Source organism: Glycine max, chromosome 18, assembly GCF_000004515.6.
Source record: "Glycine max cultivar Williams 82 chromosome 18, Glycine_max_v4.0, whole genome shotgun sequence".
In the NCBI taxonomy this organism is placed as follows: domain Eukaryota; kingdom Viridiplantae; phylum Streptophyta; class Magnoliopsida; order Fabales; family Fabaceae; genus Glycine; species Glycine max.
In genome coordinates, this window is record NC_038254.2 from 44,294,532 (window position 1) to 44,314,623 (window position 20,092).

Genomic DNA, 20,092 nt, shown 5'->3' on the forward strand with positions numbered 1-20,092 from the left:
CAGTTTTGAAGTGTAACTAAGCTTTTTAAGTTTTAGTAAACACCACACTCCAATCAACTCTTACGTTTTATGCCCTATTTGGTAGAGAGAAAAAAAGATGAATATAAACAATAAATATAAATAGGTGAAAAGTAGAATGAAAGTTAAAAGTATTTGATGGAAGAGAAATAGAGAAAAAAAATAAAGAACAAAATGAAAAAAAAGGTGAAAAATAATAAAATGAGTCCTACCATTTTTTAAATTAATTGCACTATCTTTCCCTCTTATTAAACAACCTAACTTAATTCGATCCTCACCTCCAAATTGTCTTTAAGAAAATGCTGCTAAAGTTAATTCAAAGTTAACTTTACTCATTACAATTATATTTTTCTTTTTGAGAAAATGGCATTCTCTGATTGGATAGAGAACCAAAATATATCTCCTGTCACTCAAATTGGTGGCCACATGGGCCCCGTGTTAGAATGCATGTGCTTCCAACAAGGAAATCAGTATCCAATTATAATAGTGACAATTGTCAGCAATGTATTTTCTAGTAAGTTTATACAGACAGCTGAGTTTTGTCCCTATGAAAACTACTTTTTTTATTTTTATCATAGTATCATGCAAATGAAAACATTAAGGAATGTTTTTCTCAAGGCGTGCACTACTAGTGAAGTCTAATTTGCTTTAAACAATCCTTTACTAAAATTAAATTTGCTTCAGATAGCACTAATACCCATATGGTTCAATTCACAAGGATTTTGGGACCATGACAACAACATCCAAAATCAAAAGCGAGTGGTGATCTGGGAAAATAAAGCCTTCAAGTCCTTTGTTGCTGAACCAGCTCCCTCTGGTTTTGACGCCAAGTCAAATGCCTTGAATTTAGCCTCCTCATAATTTAGTGCCTGTTAAACCAATTAAATGAAGGGGCACCAAATCTAAGAGTTGAGCAGAAACTAAAATACGTTGAGCTTTTCCATAAGTTAAGATCAACTTATGCACCTTAGCTTTTAAAAATGTTGAATGAAAAAAACTTAAACAAAAATTAAGTGCATAAGTTGATTTTCACAAATCAATTTTTGTTAGAAGCTCATTTCATTTTACTTTCTTATTTTCTTCTCTTATACTCCCTCTGATCTCGAATATAAGCATAAAAAATTCCTTATTTTTTAGTCTCAAATATAAGTAAATCTCAATTACATATGTCTTATGTCTTGTTTAATGATCTCCAAAATATGCTTCATTTAATAAGACCAAAGACTTTTTTTATGCTTAATATCAAGTTTCAATGAAGGATTGTTTAGAAAAAGTGTTTATTTTTTAATTAGAAATGACACAATTTAATGAAATTAACTAATTTTCTTAATAAATGTGAAGTACGTCTTTTTTTGTTTGCTTATAATCGAGACCGGAGAGAGTAATATCTAAACCGGGCCAAAACAATGTTGGATTTTTTTAGTGGGGAAACGTGCGGGGAGGTGTTATGTCCATCTGAGTTATTTATCAATAATAAAAATAAGATACCTGAATGCAGACTTCTGCAACATCAGATCTAGTTATGGTTCTGGTTTCAGTCTGGAGAAGCTCATCATCCTTCCCTACAAGTAGTTCCCGAAGACCTCCATCTTTGTCTTGCAAGCCACCAGCCCTGGCTCAGTATAGAAAGTGAGGAAAGATGGAAAAATTAAAAAAAGAAAAAGAAAAAAAAAACTCAGCATGTTCATAAAAAAGCCCCTTACTCCAAACTATTTCTCTCATTAGCGATGTGGATACTAAAACAAGTTACCTCAAAATATCAAAATTATATTGAAGATACGTAACTGTGTAATTAAATATAATATGTACAAAACCTGAAGTGATTACACGTATATTGCAAAGAATAAGACATATTTTGAATGATTTTCTAGTCAGATTGTTCCTGCATTTTGATAAGTCTCATTTGAAGCATTAGACAATGGTGCAGTTGAGATTTTGAAAATAATATGGATTTGGATCCCTGATGCAGTTTAGGGAGTAAAATGCCGAAGGTATCTGTTGGTCACAAACTGCTATCCCTGATGCAGTTTCTAAGGTGCATGATGAACAATGCTTCTATGCAAATCTCAAGAACTTAACCTAAATAGTCTATGTATATCTTTTGAAGGAATTAGCATGGATCTGACAAAGGTTCAGGCTATTATATTATGGCCATCACCAAATTCTTTCAAAGAAGGTTCACAGCTTCCATGGCCAAATATCTTAATAGCAGCAACTCATATCGGGGGGTTTAGCACAATTGTTGCCCCTATCACCAAATGCTTAAAAGGAGAAACATATTAGTGACCTGAGGCATCTCAAAGAAGTTTCAAATTGATTAAAAGTGAAAATTATAGAAGCACCCATTCTTTCATTAGCCAACTTCAAGAAAGTCTGTCTTTGGAGTGTGTGGTGAGGCTTCATGTATAGGAATTTATGTTGTTCTTTCCCAGGAAGGGCCATCAATTTCCTACTTCAGCGAGAAATTGAATGTATCATGGAGAAATCATTGAATCTATGATAAGGAATTCTATGTCATCATTTCAAAGGAGATCATCTTATTCTCAGACAATGGACAACATAAGCTCAACAATAGCCATGTAAAATGGGTAGAGTTCCCCCAAGCATGATCCTTTGGGTTCAAACACAAGGCTGGTAAATCAAGTTGTCAATGCCTCGAGTTGAGCATACTCGTTGATCTCTTCAATAGAGGTGAGCAAGTGATAGGGTTCAAGGGCACAAACCAGGACCAAGTATTGTACTTGAACCAAAGGTGGCACAAGATTTGGAAGGATTATGTTAGGAAGATGAAATTGTGTCTCCAAGCCTAGTTGGTCAGCTGAGTTGGAAGAGTTAGTAGTGTATGGGCACAAGTCCCAGATAGGGGCGGTAGGTTATAGGGAGGAGAGTGAGGGGTAAGGAGTTTTTTTTTTTGCATGAATCCTAGTTAGCCTGCTTCTCTAAGGAGCATTCCTCTCTGGAGTATTTTCTAGCTTGTAAAAGCTCATTAACCTTGTTCTGATTGAATAAAACTACCAGTTTTCTGATTGACTTAGCTCCTATTCCAAATTCCAACTAATCGTCCTTTAAGAAGTGATACTAAAAAGAGAGGGAAAGAAATTCAAAGGCTACAACAGAAGATTTGTCTTTGAGTTAATACTTTTTAATAAAATAAAGAGTATAAGAAAAAAGCTGATAGATTTGGGAAGCCAACAAGTTTCAAGCAAGGAGATTTTGTCTAGATTCATATCCAGCAAGAACGATTTCCCAAAGGATGGTTTAGGCAGCTCAAACCCAGAACTGTGGCCCTTTTAGAGTTCTAAATAGAATTTTAAAAATGCATAAAAATTTGCATTACCGAAAAATTATGTCCTTCAATGTCTCGGACTTGTCTTCATATGAAGAAAAAAAGAAGAGCTCAACTTTTTCAACCAAGGGAAAGTCAAGGAGAATTCTAGAGCTGCATGTATAATACATTTGCCACGTGCTCTTTTGACTAGTATTTGAATTCATTTGCCACATGTCTTTAGGAAAAAATAGTTTCTCATTCACAATGCTAGAAAAGCGTGTAGTCAATAAAGAAGTAAACAAAAAAGAGAAGAGAATTAATTCTTAGGAGATGGTACTTGCACCACTTCTAGTATAAATAGATGCCTTGGTGATAGCTGTAATCAGTCAATTTGAGTTTACTACTACTTCATCTTGCAAATTGAGTACCCTGTCTTGACTCTGTAAATTCTTAAGGTAGATTCCTAAGAGTCATTGAGTTGTGTTGTTTTCTTGTCCTTCCAAATTTCACTTTTGTTTTGTATCCAACAACAAATGTGTACCCCATGCTTTAAAAATCCAACACACACCCACACACACACACACTGGAAGAAGATACTTCTTCTATCATTTGTTATTTAGGATTTTTTTAAAAAAAAAAAATATGCAAGGCACAAATTGATAGGTTTAATTTGTAAAAATGGATGTTACCAAATTGAGATCTTAAGTTTTTGTTGATTTTGAGAAAACTAACACCAAATATTCTAGAAGTGTTCTGTCAAAACAACCAGGTATCAAGATAACAATATAGTGTTGATTGAAAATGTTTTGGGTGCAGTTCATGTTATGAGGATTAAAATAGAATTCCAAGGAAACGGTCAAGCAGTCTATAATTGTATACATTTTTGCAACTAAAAGGGACATATATGGGGGGAAAACCGAAGAAACCTAGCTAGGAGTATTATATGTCTCAGTATGGACAAGAGTTGATGTACCTTATAATTGTATATGGGATGCCGGAATCAGCCAGATATTGCTCAGCCTTCCTTTTCCAAACCTGCAATCAACATTCTTCCTATCAAAGGAGGAATATCAAAGGGCATGGGGGAAGTAAAACATATCCATTTAGGCATTTACACCAAACTTGCATTTTGCATTAAGATGAGTTGCAAGCTCTAATCATATAAAAGCAATGACAGAATGTTATGGAAGGAGGTAGTTTAGAAGTAAAGGAAAAAACATTACTAACCAGTATATTCCCATTACCCAAGCTGTTCAAAGGATGGTTAAGATCTGTTCCACCCATAGACCCTACTAACACAATGTGCTTCACTCCAGCAGCCTTAGCTGTTCACATATAGAAAATAATTTCAATATCACAAGCATGTATAAGTTTGTATAGCAATCTATGATTCATGGAAAGAAGAAATAGATTCTCACCGGCATCTATTTGATTTTTCTGCCCAATCCAGTCAACCTAATATGTAAAAATCATTAAAATATGAATAAAAAGGGGGATAAATTTAAAAAAATACTTAAGAATAATGCAGAAACTGTAATAGTACCTGCTCAGGATATGCACCATCATCAAAATAGAACTCTGGTCTTTGTCCTTTGGTAGGATCAAACCCAGGTTTTATCTGTGGAACAGCACTTGTGAGGATTATGAGAGCATCTATACCTTGAATTGCAGGAACAATACTTTCAGCATGTCTTATATCCCCAACAAAAACGTCATCTGCAGCACCAATGTTCTGTTTGCTTTCATCTGTTCTAACCAGACCTCTAGCCACATATTGGTTTGGCCTCTCTTTTAATTTTTTGTAAACTATTTGTCCTGAAAAGCAACGCCAGTTCTCAGTTAGTGATAAAAAACATGGTATCTATCCTAAGTCAGCTACCACCCACAAATGCATATGGTATTGAATTGAGCATTGATTGACCAGAAAGATGATTATATAACATTTTGCGTAATCAAGGCGTGTTTGGTTCTTGCCTAAGTAACACACGTATCATATAAGTAGGATGAACAAATATATGGCGTTACGGCCCAACATCAACCAACAATCTTAACCCCCTTAAAAATTGAAACTAATATAACTGAACAATTTATACGATGAAATATGTAGGTGTTTGATACACTATCCTTAAGCCAATCTGAATGGTGCATCAAAAAGAAATCCAAATACCGTAACCCACGCCTATTATGTAAACAAAACCTTTGAAAACCGATTTTTAGCATAGTATCATACATTTCCATCAGCAAGCTGAATGCTGAGTACTGTACAGTTTGTGTAAGTTTCCTACCTACTCTAGTACAATTACTATATAAATTTTTTTGCACGTTGCATCCTAATCTTTAATTTAATGAAATACAGCATATCATGCTGTGTAACCTTATCCCATACTCAACGTAGACAACGTTTTTCTGATTGGATTGGCCAAATAGGAAACTGTTTATTAATTTTTAAATCAGTTAGCTACTTAGCTTATAATTTTTCAATTTTTGAACTCCTAGCTTATAGTTCCTAAGCTTTCTATAATATAGTTTTACCAAACATATATTTACTTTTAGAAACAGAAATCAAACGAAAATGCGAGATTTTTGTAGTTAAAAATGAATCCAGAAAGCACTGTCTAAATTAGTCTCAGAAAGCCACCCTGTAAATAAATGAATACTAACAGAAGCCATAAAATTGTATCAGCTTTTTCTCAATTCATGAAAAGTCATAAACTATTTACCCCTACTAAAAAATATTCAATTCACGTCCAAATTCTCTCTCTCTCCCTCCCCCCATAGCAAGGAAAAGAAGAAAAAAAGAAGGAATTTGAAGAAAACCCATCAAAGCATAAAACAAACAGTTAAACTCCACATTTTCAACTTCTCAAAAGAACCCAAAAACAAAACCCCGAAAAGGCAAAACCCGAAACGTCATTTTCGGGTCCAAAATCAAAACTCTCTACATCCCAAGACAGAAAAACAAGAATCCAAAGCAAACCCATCAAACCAAAAACCAAAAAGGCCTAACCTGTGCGACCACCGGCTCCCGTAACAAGCACAGTACTCTTCTCAGACTCCGCCATGGCCACAACACTAAATCTTCTCCCCACCCTCTTCGCACGCTCTTTCTAACTAAGTGTCACCAAACCTAACAAAGAAAAAGAAAGAGAGAGAGAGAGTTGCGCCTTAATGAGGAGGAAGAAAGCGGTAGAGGAAGTGACGGTGCTGTTGGAATTTTCTATTCCTGGGCTATTATATTGGGAATGGAAATAAATCCCCCATTTTGCTAGGATATTATTCTCTAAATTGGGTGTAAAAAAAATGTCGGTCCAATAAGGAATGAATTCATATTCCACGTAAACATTGTTTGATTTTCACTACTAATATGTAAATCTTATTCATAAATAATTTACAAATATTTATTGAACCTGAGTCTGAATCTAAATGATGAATAAACTTTTCAATACCCGAAAAAAAGATCTCCTAAATTGGGCCCAAAGGAAAAGGCAAAGGTTAGCTCGAATCCAGATCATTTTAAAATGGAGGCTAGATCTACTCATTTCAACATATAAATGTTTGGGGCATTACTAGGTTTACCTAGTGAAATTGCTGGTATACCCAGCAATTATATGATTTTTTATTTTGTCCTTTCGTAAAAAAGATATGGATAAGCTAATCCATAAGTCTTGTATAAATCTTTTAAAATTTCAACAAGTGATATTAGAGGTTTTTTTTTTTTTTTACAATAGACTGGCTTGTAGGAATTGGGTTGTTTTCTCTGTTTCATAAAAAAAAATGTTTCACTTCCTTTTGGATAAAATTTGTGTTTCACGTTTCTTGTAATGTTAATAAATTAAAGGAGAAACATTATTATATATTTTATTCATATAACTCTTGTTTTCTAATGTGAAAGCAAATTAAAGTTGAAGGTGAAGTGAAGTTTCTCCGATTTCCAAAGTACATTGCACAAACATTACAAACATAAATCATTACTAAAGAAATATTTGTTATGAATAATCTTATTATTTTTTATTTATATAAAATCTTTTAAAGATTTCTTTTAAGAATTTATACGTGATTTTTTAAAATTCATTTCATAAATTTGTGATAACGTTAATCACGAATGCAATATTTACTTGAGCTATTTTTAAGTATAAATCAATGATAGCAATAAATATAATTTAAGGATATCATATTTACTTGTCGTAATTAATGTTTTATATTTTTTTGCTATCACGATTGAGTGTAAATCTAGCAGTAACAGATTCTTCCTATTTATTTGTATGTCTAGTATTTTTTTTTAATTAAATTGATTGACACAATATATTGCAAAAATAATCCCTATTGTGAAAATTGATTTAATTAAAATTACATAGATTTTGTATGAAATTATTTATGTGGATTGTGTTTGGTCCAAAGGAAGACGCACTTTGGCCAAATAATATTTTGTAGTTGTGATGATAAAAGTGTGGCAATTATAAAGGTGTTTTCGTGTGAATAATAGACAATCCAAAGAAAGACTATTGTTTGATAGAATTTATTGTCAATATTTGATCATTGCGTTGATAGTAACAATTACAAATTAATTTCTCTAGAAATTAATGTTGTGCTAGGTATCTTGTGATGGGTCTTTATGCAAAATATTTGCATGTTCTGTTATATATATTTTTATATAACTAAATTATATGTGAAAATTGTGTAATTTTAAGACCTCCCATTTATTATATTAAATTGTCTTGTATTGTTTGGTTAAATTGATTCAAAAACATGTTGTCAAAGTAACCTCTGTTGCGTAAGTTGAATTAATTGAATTTACATGGATGTTGTATGGAATTATTCATGCAAATTGTGCTAGACCCAAAGGAAGACAATTTGGTAGAATAATTACATGCTTGCGATGGTAAACATGTGGCGATTATAAATAGTGTAATTTTCCATGTGAATAATGAAATGTTCAAAGGCATTCATCATTTGACCGGAGTAATCATCATATAAGTTTTTCATGTGAGCAATGGAGTGTCCAAAGACAATCTTTGTTTGACAGGACTTATCATCAATGTTTGATCAATACGTTGAGAATACCACTTGCAGTTAGTTTTTTTCAATCCAAAGATTGAAGATTAATGGTGCACTAGGTATCTTGTTTGGGTCTTGAAATTTACCATAAAGATTATTTGTGCATTGTATGTTTCTCTTCTTTAATTGTTGTTTTTGTTACTATTATGGTTTAAATTACTTATATTATTTTAATCCCAAAGTTGCATGTATAAAATTTAGAACATAAGGGGAGTCAATTGAGAGTTGAAGATATTGCATAATTTTTTTTTCTAGAGAAGAAACAAGAGAACAAGATAAGAAATTTCCTTTTTGCTTTTGTAGGATGAGACATATAAAAAAAATGGTCCCATTTACATTATTTAGTGTGTAAAAATGGTAAACTTCTCATTTTTGTTTGTTTTAAAATTAATTTAGTTTTGTATCGAAGGACTTTAGTGGGTAGATTTTGGTTCTACTACTCACAAAAGCATGTCTATATGATGCTACCTATGGAGTCATCCGCCAAGTGATAATGAAAGATTCTTCTATGTGGGCGATGACATAAAGTTATAGTTGAAGCTATGAGAACTATATGTTGCTTTAAAAGACTCAATTTCATTTGAATTTGGTTGAGACATATTTTGAGTTATTTATTAAACCAAATTTTATTTCTAATTTGGACAAATTTAGTTATTTTTATTCAATTAGAAATAATAAAGTTAGTCTCTCATGTGATTCAAATGTTACAAGTTATGAGTTCTTTTATGGATATTTGAGTATTCCTATTGCAAATATTTTTTGGATGGTACTAAACTTAAAATTAAATGAGAATTTCGTTACTTTATAACATAAGCGCTTAAGTCATATCTCTTAATAGAGAATTTGGATGCTTGTGTTATAGGAAATTCTAGATCCTTTATATTGATTGGACCTTATAGTCTATATTAAGTATATAAAGGAAAAATAAACAAACAAAATGGAATTCATGTGTTGAAAGAAATAAGGATGTCTTAGAAATAATACATGCATATATTTGTGTTCTATTCCTTATGGATTCATGGAATGAACAAATGTATTTTATTATGTTCATAGATGATTCATCTTTATTTAAATTATGAGAAGTTTTAGCCTCTAGACATTTAGTCTTTCAAAGATGAAGTTGAACTTCTACTAAGAAAAAGAAAGAAAATTAAGGTTGTCAAATGTGACTGTGGGGAATACTATGGTATATATGACATAAGGTACAACGTTTGGAGTCCCCTATTAACTCATTGACATGTGCACCAAATTGTCTCAAGTACGGGGACTTCTTGTATTTAGATTAATTCAAACCCAATTTACAAGAAAAAGATAAAGAATTTAAAATAGAAGATAAAAAGAGGTAGGAGATAAAATAAAGATTTGAAAGAAAAGATAAGAGATTTAAAGATAAAAAAATAGAATATAGAAAAGATAAAAGATTTAAAGATAAGAAAAGTAAAAAATAAAGGTGATGATAAAAAGATAATTCAGTTCAGAATGCAAATATGTTGGGGCCTAGCATGCCAAAACTACTTGTTATGTAATGATATCTCTGTTTCCACCCACATCTACTAAGACACTCTATCTTTGGTTTCTTGCATGAAGAGCCTAATTTATCTATTCTTTTCTCCCAAATTTATTTGCAAAGATAAAAATAATAAATTGCATTAAAATTAGAGATGCATGAAATACGCTAAATGAATATCGATATAATTCTAGCAATGATTTCATTTAGATTCTCTTTCCCGATTCTTTAGAAAATAATCATTTTTCAATGCATTATCCCCTAAACACTATATGGATGGCCATACCATAATAAACAATTAAGCACAGAAAAGAGCAATAGAAACAGGATTTCATTAAATACATAATAAGAAAGAGTTACATTACAAGAGTTGGCATGCGAGACTCTCAACAATGAGGGTTTAGCCTCTCATTGTCATGAGAGGCTTTACACTTTAGGGGTTGATGTGGATAGAAGAACAAGGATGGATAGAGGAAGAGAAGGGGATAATGGACATAGATAGAGGGTTTCCCCTATCAGAGGTACTCAGGCTTAGGATGTACTCATTAGAGAGCTCTGAGTCTCTGGGGTGGTGTCTTTTCCTTCTGCTTCCTACTCCTCTTATAGGCTTAAGGTAGCTTACTTCTCACGCTGACTTCGCGCTGAGCATGGGCTTTTGCACTAAGCACGCCTTTAGGCTTCTTCGTGGGCCTTCTTTACGCTAAGCCTGAGTTTTCCTGCTTAGCGAGGGTGCGCGCTAAGCCTGGATTGCGCGCTAAGCGAGCTGTCGAATTCTTCCAATTTTTCTTCAAGGTTTTTTCTTTCAATTTTTGAATCAATTTTCCTCCAAAGCACTTGAAATCTTCTTCTTTTAACTTCTACTAATAAAAAATTGAAAATATATTAATTTCTTTATTATTTCATTAAAAACAACAATAAAGTAAAGAAATTGCAATCATTCTTAGCCAAAATTGACTATCAAATTTCATAGTTATCTTCCCCCGTGTTTTTCTTCAATAATTGTGAAATTGTTTTACAACATGTAATGTTAGACAAAACTAGAATGAACAAAGTTGCAGAATGAAGAAACTAGACTTATACATATATGGTAAGAAGTTTAATTCTTCTCTACCAAAGTCGCTTTGAGGAAAGACATTAAAGAATGCAATTTATATCCTTTTAGGGTACCAATTAAAGTAGTCACTACCCTATAGGTATGAGTCGGGGAAATTCCAACATTAGGCATATACACATTTAGGGATGTTGAGTCGAAGCAATGTCTTATAGGCTGCATAAAGGTAAGTTGGACTTAAAGATAATTAGTTATAAATTTTTTTTGTTACATTTAAAGCTCTTGCATGTATAAGTTTTACAATCCTACTTTAAGATCATGTTTGAGACATGCCAGACTCCTTGAGCAAATTGAGTTTGAAGGGGAAGGAAACATAAGGAGTTTTATCTTTAAAGAATAATCTATTATTGACAATAGATAAGCCTTTGTACTTACCATTGTTCAAGAAATGAATATGGTAATTAAATAATGATGTTACTCCTAACATTATTAAAAGACAAGACAACACTAAGATTCCCTCTCAAGCACCACCTAAAGTTTAAACTCAATAACCTCAAGAAGTGTCATTAAGAAGATCCACTAGAGAAAGGAAAAATGTAATCTGATATGATTATGTCATATTTTTTTAAGAACATGAATATGACATTAGGTTGACTAAGAAGGTCTAATTGACCTTAGTGAAGTCATGTTGTGCTCTAACTCTCAAGTGGATTGATGTCATAAATGATGTAACAAAACCGATGGTTGAACATGACATTTGAGATATTGTCAAATTGCTTGAAAGTGTGAAACCCATAAGTTTTAGATAAATATTCATAGTTGAAAGGGATTTAATAGATATTTTTGAGATATATAAAGATTGTCTTGTCGCCAAAAGTTTTACAAGAAGGAAGACATTGATCACAAAGAGACTTTCTCTCTGATTTTTTAGAAAGACTTTGTTAGGTCTATAATGACATTGTAGATCATTTTGACAATTGTTTTGCATAGATGGATGTAAAGATTACATTTCTAAATGGAAACATTGATGAAATAATTTATACACAACAACCAGAAAACCTTGTTTAAGATGATCTAAAGTCTATGGTATGCAAACTAAAGAAATTCATTTATACTTTTAAACAAGTCTCTCGTCTATGGTATTACAAAATTCATCAAGATTATCTCTTATAGTGTTGAGGTAAATTTGGTTGATGATTGTGTGTGCTAAAATTTCAGTGGGAGTAAATTTATTATTTTGATATTATATGTTGATGGCATTTTACTATCATCATACGACTTATTGCTGCAAAATAGTTATAATACAATTTGTCATGTATGCTTAAGTTTATTTTTTTTATTGTCCTAAAATAATTTTTTGTGGGAGTCCTAAGGTGATATATGAGTAATCTTGGTATGCAACACTAGAAAGTAGTAAAGCGCATTATGCGTTAATTGTAGAGAACAAGAAACTACATGTTTTCATATCAAAAGTCTAAAAGTATAGAGATCATTGGGTATCCTGACTTTGATTTTTTCGGAATGTCTTAATAGCTATCACTCCACATAAGGATCCACATTTAACCGTGTTGGTGGAGTTAATATTTTGCTATGAAACATCATACTATAATTTATGATTGCTAAATTATTGTAACTGGCTTGCCTGTTGTCACCAACATTAAGTAACCATCGGGTGTTTATTGGGACAATATCTTAGCGATATTATTAAGGATTCAACCAAGTAAAAGTTTGTTGACATAAAGTATTTGGTTGTTAAAATAAAGAATTTAGAAAATACAGGTTTGTATAGAACATATAGGAACTCATTCCATGCTAGTTGATCCATTTACTAAAAGTATGACACTTAAAGTTTTTCATGAGCACATTGCTCATATGGGTGTAATTCTTAATAATACCTTAGTTTAGTGGGAGTCTTACTTATGTATTATATCTTACGGTTTACAAACATTTTGTTGTTTAAATTTTTTACAGAAATAAAGTTGAAGTTTATCATTTCATTATAAGCTTGTTTTGTTTGCAATATTTATGTTGTGTTTGGATTGATCTCTATAAAGAATAAAGTTTGGACCAGTTGGAAATAGGCATGATTAAGATCACATTGCATGTAATTTTCATGCTACTTATCCATATTGACCTATGTCATTGACTGTACTAATATGGTGGTCATTGGGGTCTAGTTACATTTGTTGTAGTGATGAAAACCACAATGATTTCATTATTGATATATGAGATGGACTAGGTTGTTAATGTGGAAGTCTAAAGGTAAATAACATACAAATGCGCGCTTAAGGATATTTGATATAATTGTTACAATATATAGCCCAAGTGAGAGATTGTTGGAATCTTCTACTCCAATAATTAATGTAGACTAATATTATAAGACAATTATATTAGCTATTTATCATTAGTGGGTTTTATTTTATGTGATCAAATTAAGTGAGCCCGTTAGACAACTAAATCAGAGGATATGGACTTAAATGAGCAGATGTCAGTTTTGGTCCATTAGGGAATAATGGGAACCCTATTAGGTTAATACGCTATAAGAAGACTATGGTCCTCAATATACCGAGCTGTCACATATAGTTTTTCTTCTCTCCATCTGAAGAGTTACGAAGGTCCTATTAAGGAATAAAGAGGTTCCAGTGGAGGAAGAACCATGAAGCCACCAGTTACGCTGTTAGCCAGTTATTTGTTCCATAATAGATCCTAAGAAGAGTACATAAATCAAAAATCACCTACGGGTTCAAATTCTGCTACGTTTTTTTTATCAATCATTATGAATCCAGGTATTCCTAAAACTCTTCTTGATAATCTAACGTAATGAGTTCCTGGTATTGGTATTTTATAAGGATCCTTTAAAATTCCAACAGGTGCCATCGCGTAGTATTTATGGCAGTAGTTGGGGGAAGTGGTGGCAATGCACACAACAAAGGGGACACGTGTTGCCATACCCATCACAGTAGTAGTAATAGTAGTTTACACACTTTCATGGTGTTGTGGGTGAGACAAGAAATAAAAGAATGCAAAAAAGAGAGTTTTCAAACTCAACGAATGAAGGATGAGACGTTTCAACTTTTTCAGTGATGTTGTGTTATTGATCGGTGTCACGATCGCAGCAGCTGAGAGACACCAAACACTGTTGTTGGGGAAGTTGTCCGGTGCCTCAGTTTTCGTTGCGCTTAAATGTGGGTTTGAGACTTTGAGATGATGCTTTTTTTTACGTTTGGTTTCATTAGATTTTCTTATCTGTTTACCTTATCCCAGACAATGACGTCACCATGTATGCAATTTTGGTTTTGTTTTTGTAACATTTTTATGTATTAAATTAAGAATTAAGAATGAATGATGTAAAAAAAATGAATAATTAATAATATATGTTTTTATTGTTTATATATATATATATAAAGGGTTACTAATTTTTTTTATCTTTAATATGTAATAACTAAAAGTTATAAGAATGATTTTAAATTAGATGATAATATAAAACATTTAAAATCAATGATAATGCATGTATGTTATTTTCATTAAAATATATAAAAATTAGATTAACTAGTTTTCTAATTTTTGCATAGTAATAAATGAATATTTATTTTATATGGTTATAATTTGTAATAAATAAATATTTTTGAATATATGAATTATATTTTTATATTGTAATAAATAATTTAAATTATGATATAAAAAGAAGAGTAAAATAATGTTATTGAAAATTTCTAATCAAGATAATGATGAGAGTAAGAGAATCACTCTCTAAGTTATGTGTTTTATTTAGTTTATAATATAAGAATAAATAGATAATTTATAAATAAGTTTTAAAAAAGTAAATACTTAAATTTTACACTTTGGTCCTTTATAAAAGAAATAAATAATTGTTTTTTTATTCTATATATAAAACAATTGACTTAATTCAGGTATACTATTGTTAATTTCTTTTTGTATAACTAATTTACGGTAAAATCTATTAATGAGATGCTTATTTATTTTTCAAGTAGATGTATTCATTAGACTTGCACTACTACAATGAAGCCATTTTATATCGATTATGGAACATATACTAAATTTGTTTTGGAGTTGATATTGTTCAACACGATGTTAAATGTATAGGTATTCAACATTGGTTATCTTTATACCCAAAGATACTTTCTACATCGGCTATTACCATAATCGATGTTGAAAGTGTGCATTCCTACAATGATTTTGTTGTAAATCGATGTTGAAAGTGATGTTCTACATTAGTTAAAGTCTAAACAATTGTATAATGTAGTTTTTTAAACTTGGAATTATGCTTTGTATTCGTCCCAAATTTTATATCTGTAATTATATATTTTTTTATGCATTATGGGATAACCTATATGTTGTCAGTTTTAGGTTCATATATGTACATAAATTACAAGTTAAAATTTATAATCAACAAAATTATAAAACAAAAGTTCACTAAAGAGGGATAAAATTTTAACATGAAAACCCCCTCAAAACAAGGGGCAAAAACCACACGTCATCTAGACCAAAAAAGAAATTCCACTATTATTAATAAGTAATACAAGAGAGTCTTCACATGCACAAGTAATGCATATAATGATCAAATCAAACACAAAGCTTATAAAATGACAAACATACTACACAAAAAACGAAAAAATAGCTTGTATTGCAAATATGTGTTCTCCCTCTCCGATTCTCTAAACCATAATCCAAGGCAAGCAATTGATTCCATTCTTGAACCTTTTCCTTTACATCTCTCGTGGAACATATCAGCTGTTAATATACTAGAGGTAGAAATAACATTCCTCGGGAGTAGAATCTTGTTTAGTCTTGGGAAGTGATATTTGTATAATCATTTTTTGGGTGTATTGGGTGATCCTTGCTTTTTGTATTTTTGTCAAACACTTCTTGCGCTTTTTAATTTACAAGTTTAATTTGTAGACAATAAAAGAAAGAAATAGCATTCCTCATAAATTTGATGTTATAAAATTAAAGTCATATCTTTGTTTCTTAACAATTCCCCAACAACAGTACATAAATTGGCAAGATTAAAATCAATAAGGGTTTACATGAAGATTTGTGAAGTTATCAAGTTATAGAAAATGATGTTAGTGCCAATTAAAGTTAGTTTACATGAAGGCGCTTGGTCAAAGTGTTGACATGCATATCACCTTAATGATTAGTAACATCATTTCTATCACTTAAATAAGTTCACAATTTTGAATTCATTATCATTCTACTTAACAATCAGATAAAAGTCGACTTGTGATTGTTAAATGATACACTGTAAACATGCAAAATATGACAAGTAATAAAATTGTTTTTGGACTCCTTTAGAGCTAAAATTGTTTTTTTATGTGTTACTTATCATTTATGCCCTTTCTCATGTTACAAGGTTCTTTTAATGATTCCTCCCAACTCTTTCTAGGCCACTAAAGATTGATCATTTTTCTTCAATGAGATTATCATGAACAATGTGGAAGAAAGTAGGACAATAAATGACAAGCAACAACAAAAGTTAGGTAGGTGGAGGGTGAATGAGGGGACCAACACGTAGGGGTCCTACAAACTTGTTGTACGGAAAATGTACTGTAACTAGCTTCAAGGATACTATAATGCCTCGGGGTAAGTACACCGTCACCAAGTGACCATGAAAATGAACTTGGCTCACCTTTTGGCCTAAAGTTCATCCAACTCTACCACTCTCATTGATGGTATAGAGGAGCTCAATGCTACACATCTACGAAAGTCTTGATGTGCCTATATGCTCCTACGAGAATAGTCATCATGTCATTAGATAAATAACATAATAGAGTGTTTCAACATCAAACAACATAAAAAATAAGTGAACATACATGACCTCCATCGCCGCCCTTACCAACCCAAACCCCTACCACGACCTCGTTGCCACCATAAACCCAAACTCCCCTTATAGCTTTGCTGCCATCACAAGCCCATTCCCCCCACAACAAACTTATCACCACCATGAACCCAAACCCATGATCACTACTTTTATTAACCCAAACCCTTAACACTACTACCTTTATGAACCTAAACCCTTACCAAGTATTGATGATGACAACAAGCACTAACAACGAGGACAAATCTTAGCCCTTGTTGAAGTCAAGTATGATGTCCTTAAAATTTCTTTTGCTAATGCTTAGGATTTTCATTCTTTCTTCACAAACCCTTGTCTTACATGTTTGGGTGTTGCTTTAGGTACAAATTAGCAACTGCATCCATTTTTGTGCGTTGACATCAATATTGGTTTTGAACCAATTATTTGCAAATGTGATATTTCTATAAGCCTTCACTTTACTGAAGTTGAGGGTCAGGTTACAAGATCCAAGAGGAAATTTTATGTTTCATTATATGTGTGTGATTCAATCTTATGTTTGGTTATATGATTTGACTTAGTTTTGTGTTTTATTATATAGGATTTATTTATCTTGTGATTGTTGTGTAGTGTGTATGTTTTAATTGGAGTTACATTAATTAGTTGTTTGGTATGGTGAAGTATTTTTTTTTTGTTCTGCATGTGAGGATTGTGATTAAAAAGAGAATTAACTTATCATGTACTAGGGGGAAATAAGTAGGGTGCTAATTAAATAACAAGCAACATGAGAAATTTGCTAAGGACAAATGACTAAGTTTTTTGCCGCATATCATTTATGGCCTGCTTATTTCACCTTGTCAATGATAAGCTCATTCAATAACTAGATCAAGCTTCAAAATTATAAGAAGAGTTATAAGGATACTTGAAAATACCATTATAATGCAAGGAAAACCCTAAATGACATACAACACCTAAAAATCCAATTGTAGCTTTATAAGAGTCCAAAAGCCATTTTTTAGTGCTCATTGCATGTCATTTTGATGCAATCCTTCCTAGAAATGGACCAGTCACTAGAGCCATGAGCAAGAGACTTCAAGAGGATTGGGCTAGAGCTGTTGAAGAAGGCCCTAGGGTTCTCATGAACCTCAGGGTAGATTTTTGAGCCCATGGGCCAAGGTTGGGTCCACTTTTCTTTGTAAATATAAGAATAGGTTTTCCTTCTTTTGGGCCTTGTATTCTGTCCATTTTAGGTTTGTAGGGTACCCTACAAATTAAGGGTACAAGTTAAGGGTACCCTAGTAGTATAGGGTTTTAGCCTTGTATTTCAGGGCATTTTGGGTAGTCTTTGTGGTAGGGACTTTTTTGTTTTTTTTTTTATGTATTTTGGCATGGGAGTGAGCTTAGCTATCGGAAGGGTGTGAGTAGCCCCCCTCTAGCTTTTCATGGAAGCTACCTTCCTTGCTTCTCAAGGAAGCTTCCCATTATATTTTCATGTATTTTGGCATGGGGTGAGCTTAGCTATTAGAGGGGTGTGAGTAGCCCCCTTCTAGCTTCTCAAGGAAGCTTTCTTCCTTTAGCTTCCCAAGGAAGATTTCTTCCTCTAGCTTCCCAAGGAAGCTACCTTCCTTGCTTCTCAAGGAAGCTTCCCATGTGCTAGACTATAAATAGAAACATGTGTAACACTTGTCATAACTTTGATGAATGAGAAACTTGTGAGATACACTTCAAAGTTCAAACTTTTCTCCCTCTTCTCCTTCAATTTCCATGCCCTCCTCTCTCTTATTCTCTTCCTCCATTGAAGCTTTCTCTCTAAGCTTCTTATCCAAGGCACTCTCTTGGTGGTGAAGCTTCTCCTTCCATGGCTTATTCTCTAGTGGATGACGCCTCCTCTCACCTCTTCTCCTTTATCTTCTGCTGCAACTCCATGGTTGAAAATCCCCATTGGAGGACCTTATTGAAGCTCAAAGATCCAGCCCCTATAGAAACTTCTCAAGCAAGCTTCCATCAAGTGGTAATCAAAGCACTAGAGCTTCAAGTAGGTGCTCCTTAAACCTCCATTAATTTTCAACTTTACCTTTTCCTCCATTGTTGTTTCTTCATTTTTCTCCATGTATCTCCTCACATGTCTTGGGATGAATGTTGTTAACATGATTTTTTAGAATTTCCACTGATTAAACTTGCTATAGAAGCTAGATTTGATTTTTCTATGGTTCAAATTTCTTGTTCTTGAACCATGAATTGTGTTAAGTTTAGGTTCCTTTGAGTTTTGTGTTGCTATTTTTGTGTGGCTGAAACCTAAACCATAAAATTATTATAAAAACATTAAAGTAGAAGAAAACCTCAAAAATGTAGAGTGACATGTTCACCTATTGTAGTTTTGTCATAGAAGTCTTGTCTAGTCATGAAACTTGTCACATAAGACTCCTTACGTTGTGCTAAATTTTATTTTTCTTGTTTCTTTGTCTAACTCATTTATTCATGAGTGTATGAAATTTTTTTAGCCTATTATTTGATTTGAGTCAAATCTTGCATGTTAATTAGTCCTTAACATGTTCATGCATAATTCTTAGAGAGTCTTTGATTGTGAACCTTTTCTTGAACTTATAGGTTTCCTTATGATTGTGTCTATTGTGAATTTGAGTTTTGGTGATTGAATTGGAAAGAAGAAATAAGGGAAGAAGAAAGAAGGAAAATACTAAAAGAGTTAAGAAAAGAAAAACATGCCTCCTATAGTAGTCATGACTCCTACAATAGCCTAAGTGAAAAACCTAGTGACTATTAGGAGGAAGGAATAGGTCACATCCTAGATCTCACTCCCATAGGAGAGAAAAGGAAAGAAAGCCTCAAGAGGCTAACATTAACCTCTCATACTTCCATGGGAAGGACAATGTAGAGGCTTATTTAGATTGAGAAATAAAGGTTGAGAAACTCTTTGCTTGCCATAATACGAGTGAGGAAAGGAAGGTTTCTTTGGCTACCCTTAGCTTCCAAGGGTATGCCCTCTATTGGTGGACTTCCCTTGTTAGGGAAAAAAATGATTCATGAGGATCCTCCAGTAGAGTATTGGAATGACTTGAAAAGTACCCTTAGGAAGAGGCACATCCCCTCCTACTATGAAAGGGAGTTTATGGACAAGCTCCAGAGGCATAGATAAGGGAGTATGAGTGTTGAAGAGTATAGGCAACAAATGGAACTACTCCTTTTGAGAGTTGGGCTTAGGGAGGCAGAAAGAACAAGTATTGTTAGGTTCCTTAGTGGACTTAATATGGAAGTGAGGGACATGGTTGAGCTCCTTCCATATAGGGACCTAGATGACCTAGTCCAACTTTGCTAAGGGTAGAGCAACAACTTAAAAGGAAGCCTACTTCAAAATCTAAT

General features: G+C 32.7%; 1 protein-coding gene across 1 annotated transcript; it reads right to left on the reverse strand.

Annotated features, from left to right (window-relative positions):
- Positions 1–468: 468 nt before the first annotated feature.
- LOC100776864 (uncharacterized protein At2g37660, chloroplastic) lies at positions 469–6,843 on the reverse strand. Its single transcript, XM_003552129.3, has 7 exons — positions 6,294–6,843; positions 4,830–5,101; positions 4,705–4,741; positions 4,514–4,611; positions 4,260–4,321; positions 1,507–1,630; positions 469–887 (listed from the first exon to the last, which is right to left on the reverse strand). The coding sequence occupies exons 1-7, from the start codon at positions 6,346–6,348 to the stop codon at positions 768–770; spliced, it is 768 nt and encodes a 255-aa protein (XP_003552177.1). The 5' UTR covers positions 6,349–6,843; the 3' UTR covers positions 469–767.
- Positions 6,844–20,092: the final 13,249 nt, after the last annotated feature.

Coding starts and splice junctions, on each gene's coding strand:
- LOC100776864 (XM_003552129.3), bottom strand. CDS start 6,348: ATGGCGGAGTCTGAGAAGAGTACTGTGCTTGTTACGGGAGCCGGTGGT. Junction 4,322..4,513: donor TGGGTAATGGGAATATACTG/GTTAGTAATGTT, acceptor TGTTGATTGCAG/GTTTGGAAAAGGAAGGCTGA. Junction 1,631..4,259: donor ATCCCATATACAATTATAAG/GTACATCAACTC, acceptor ATACTGAGCCAG/GGCTGGTGGCTTGCAAGACA.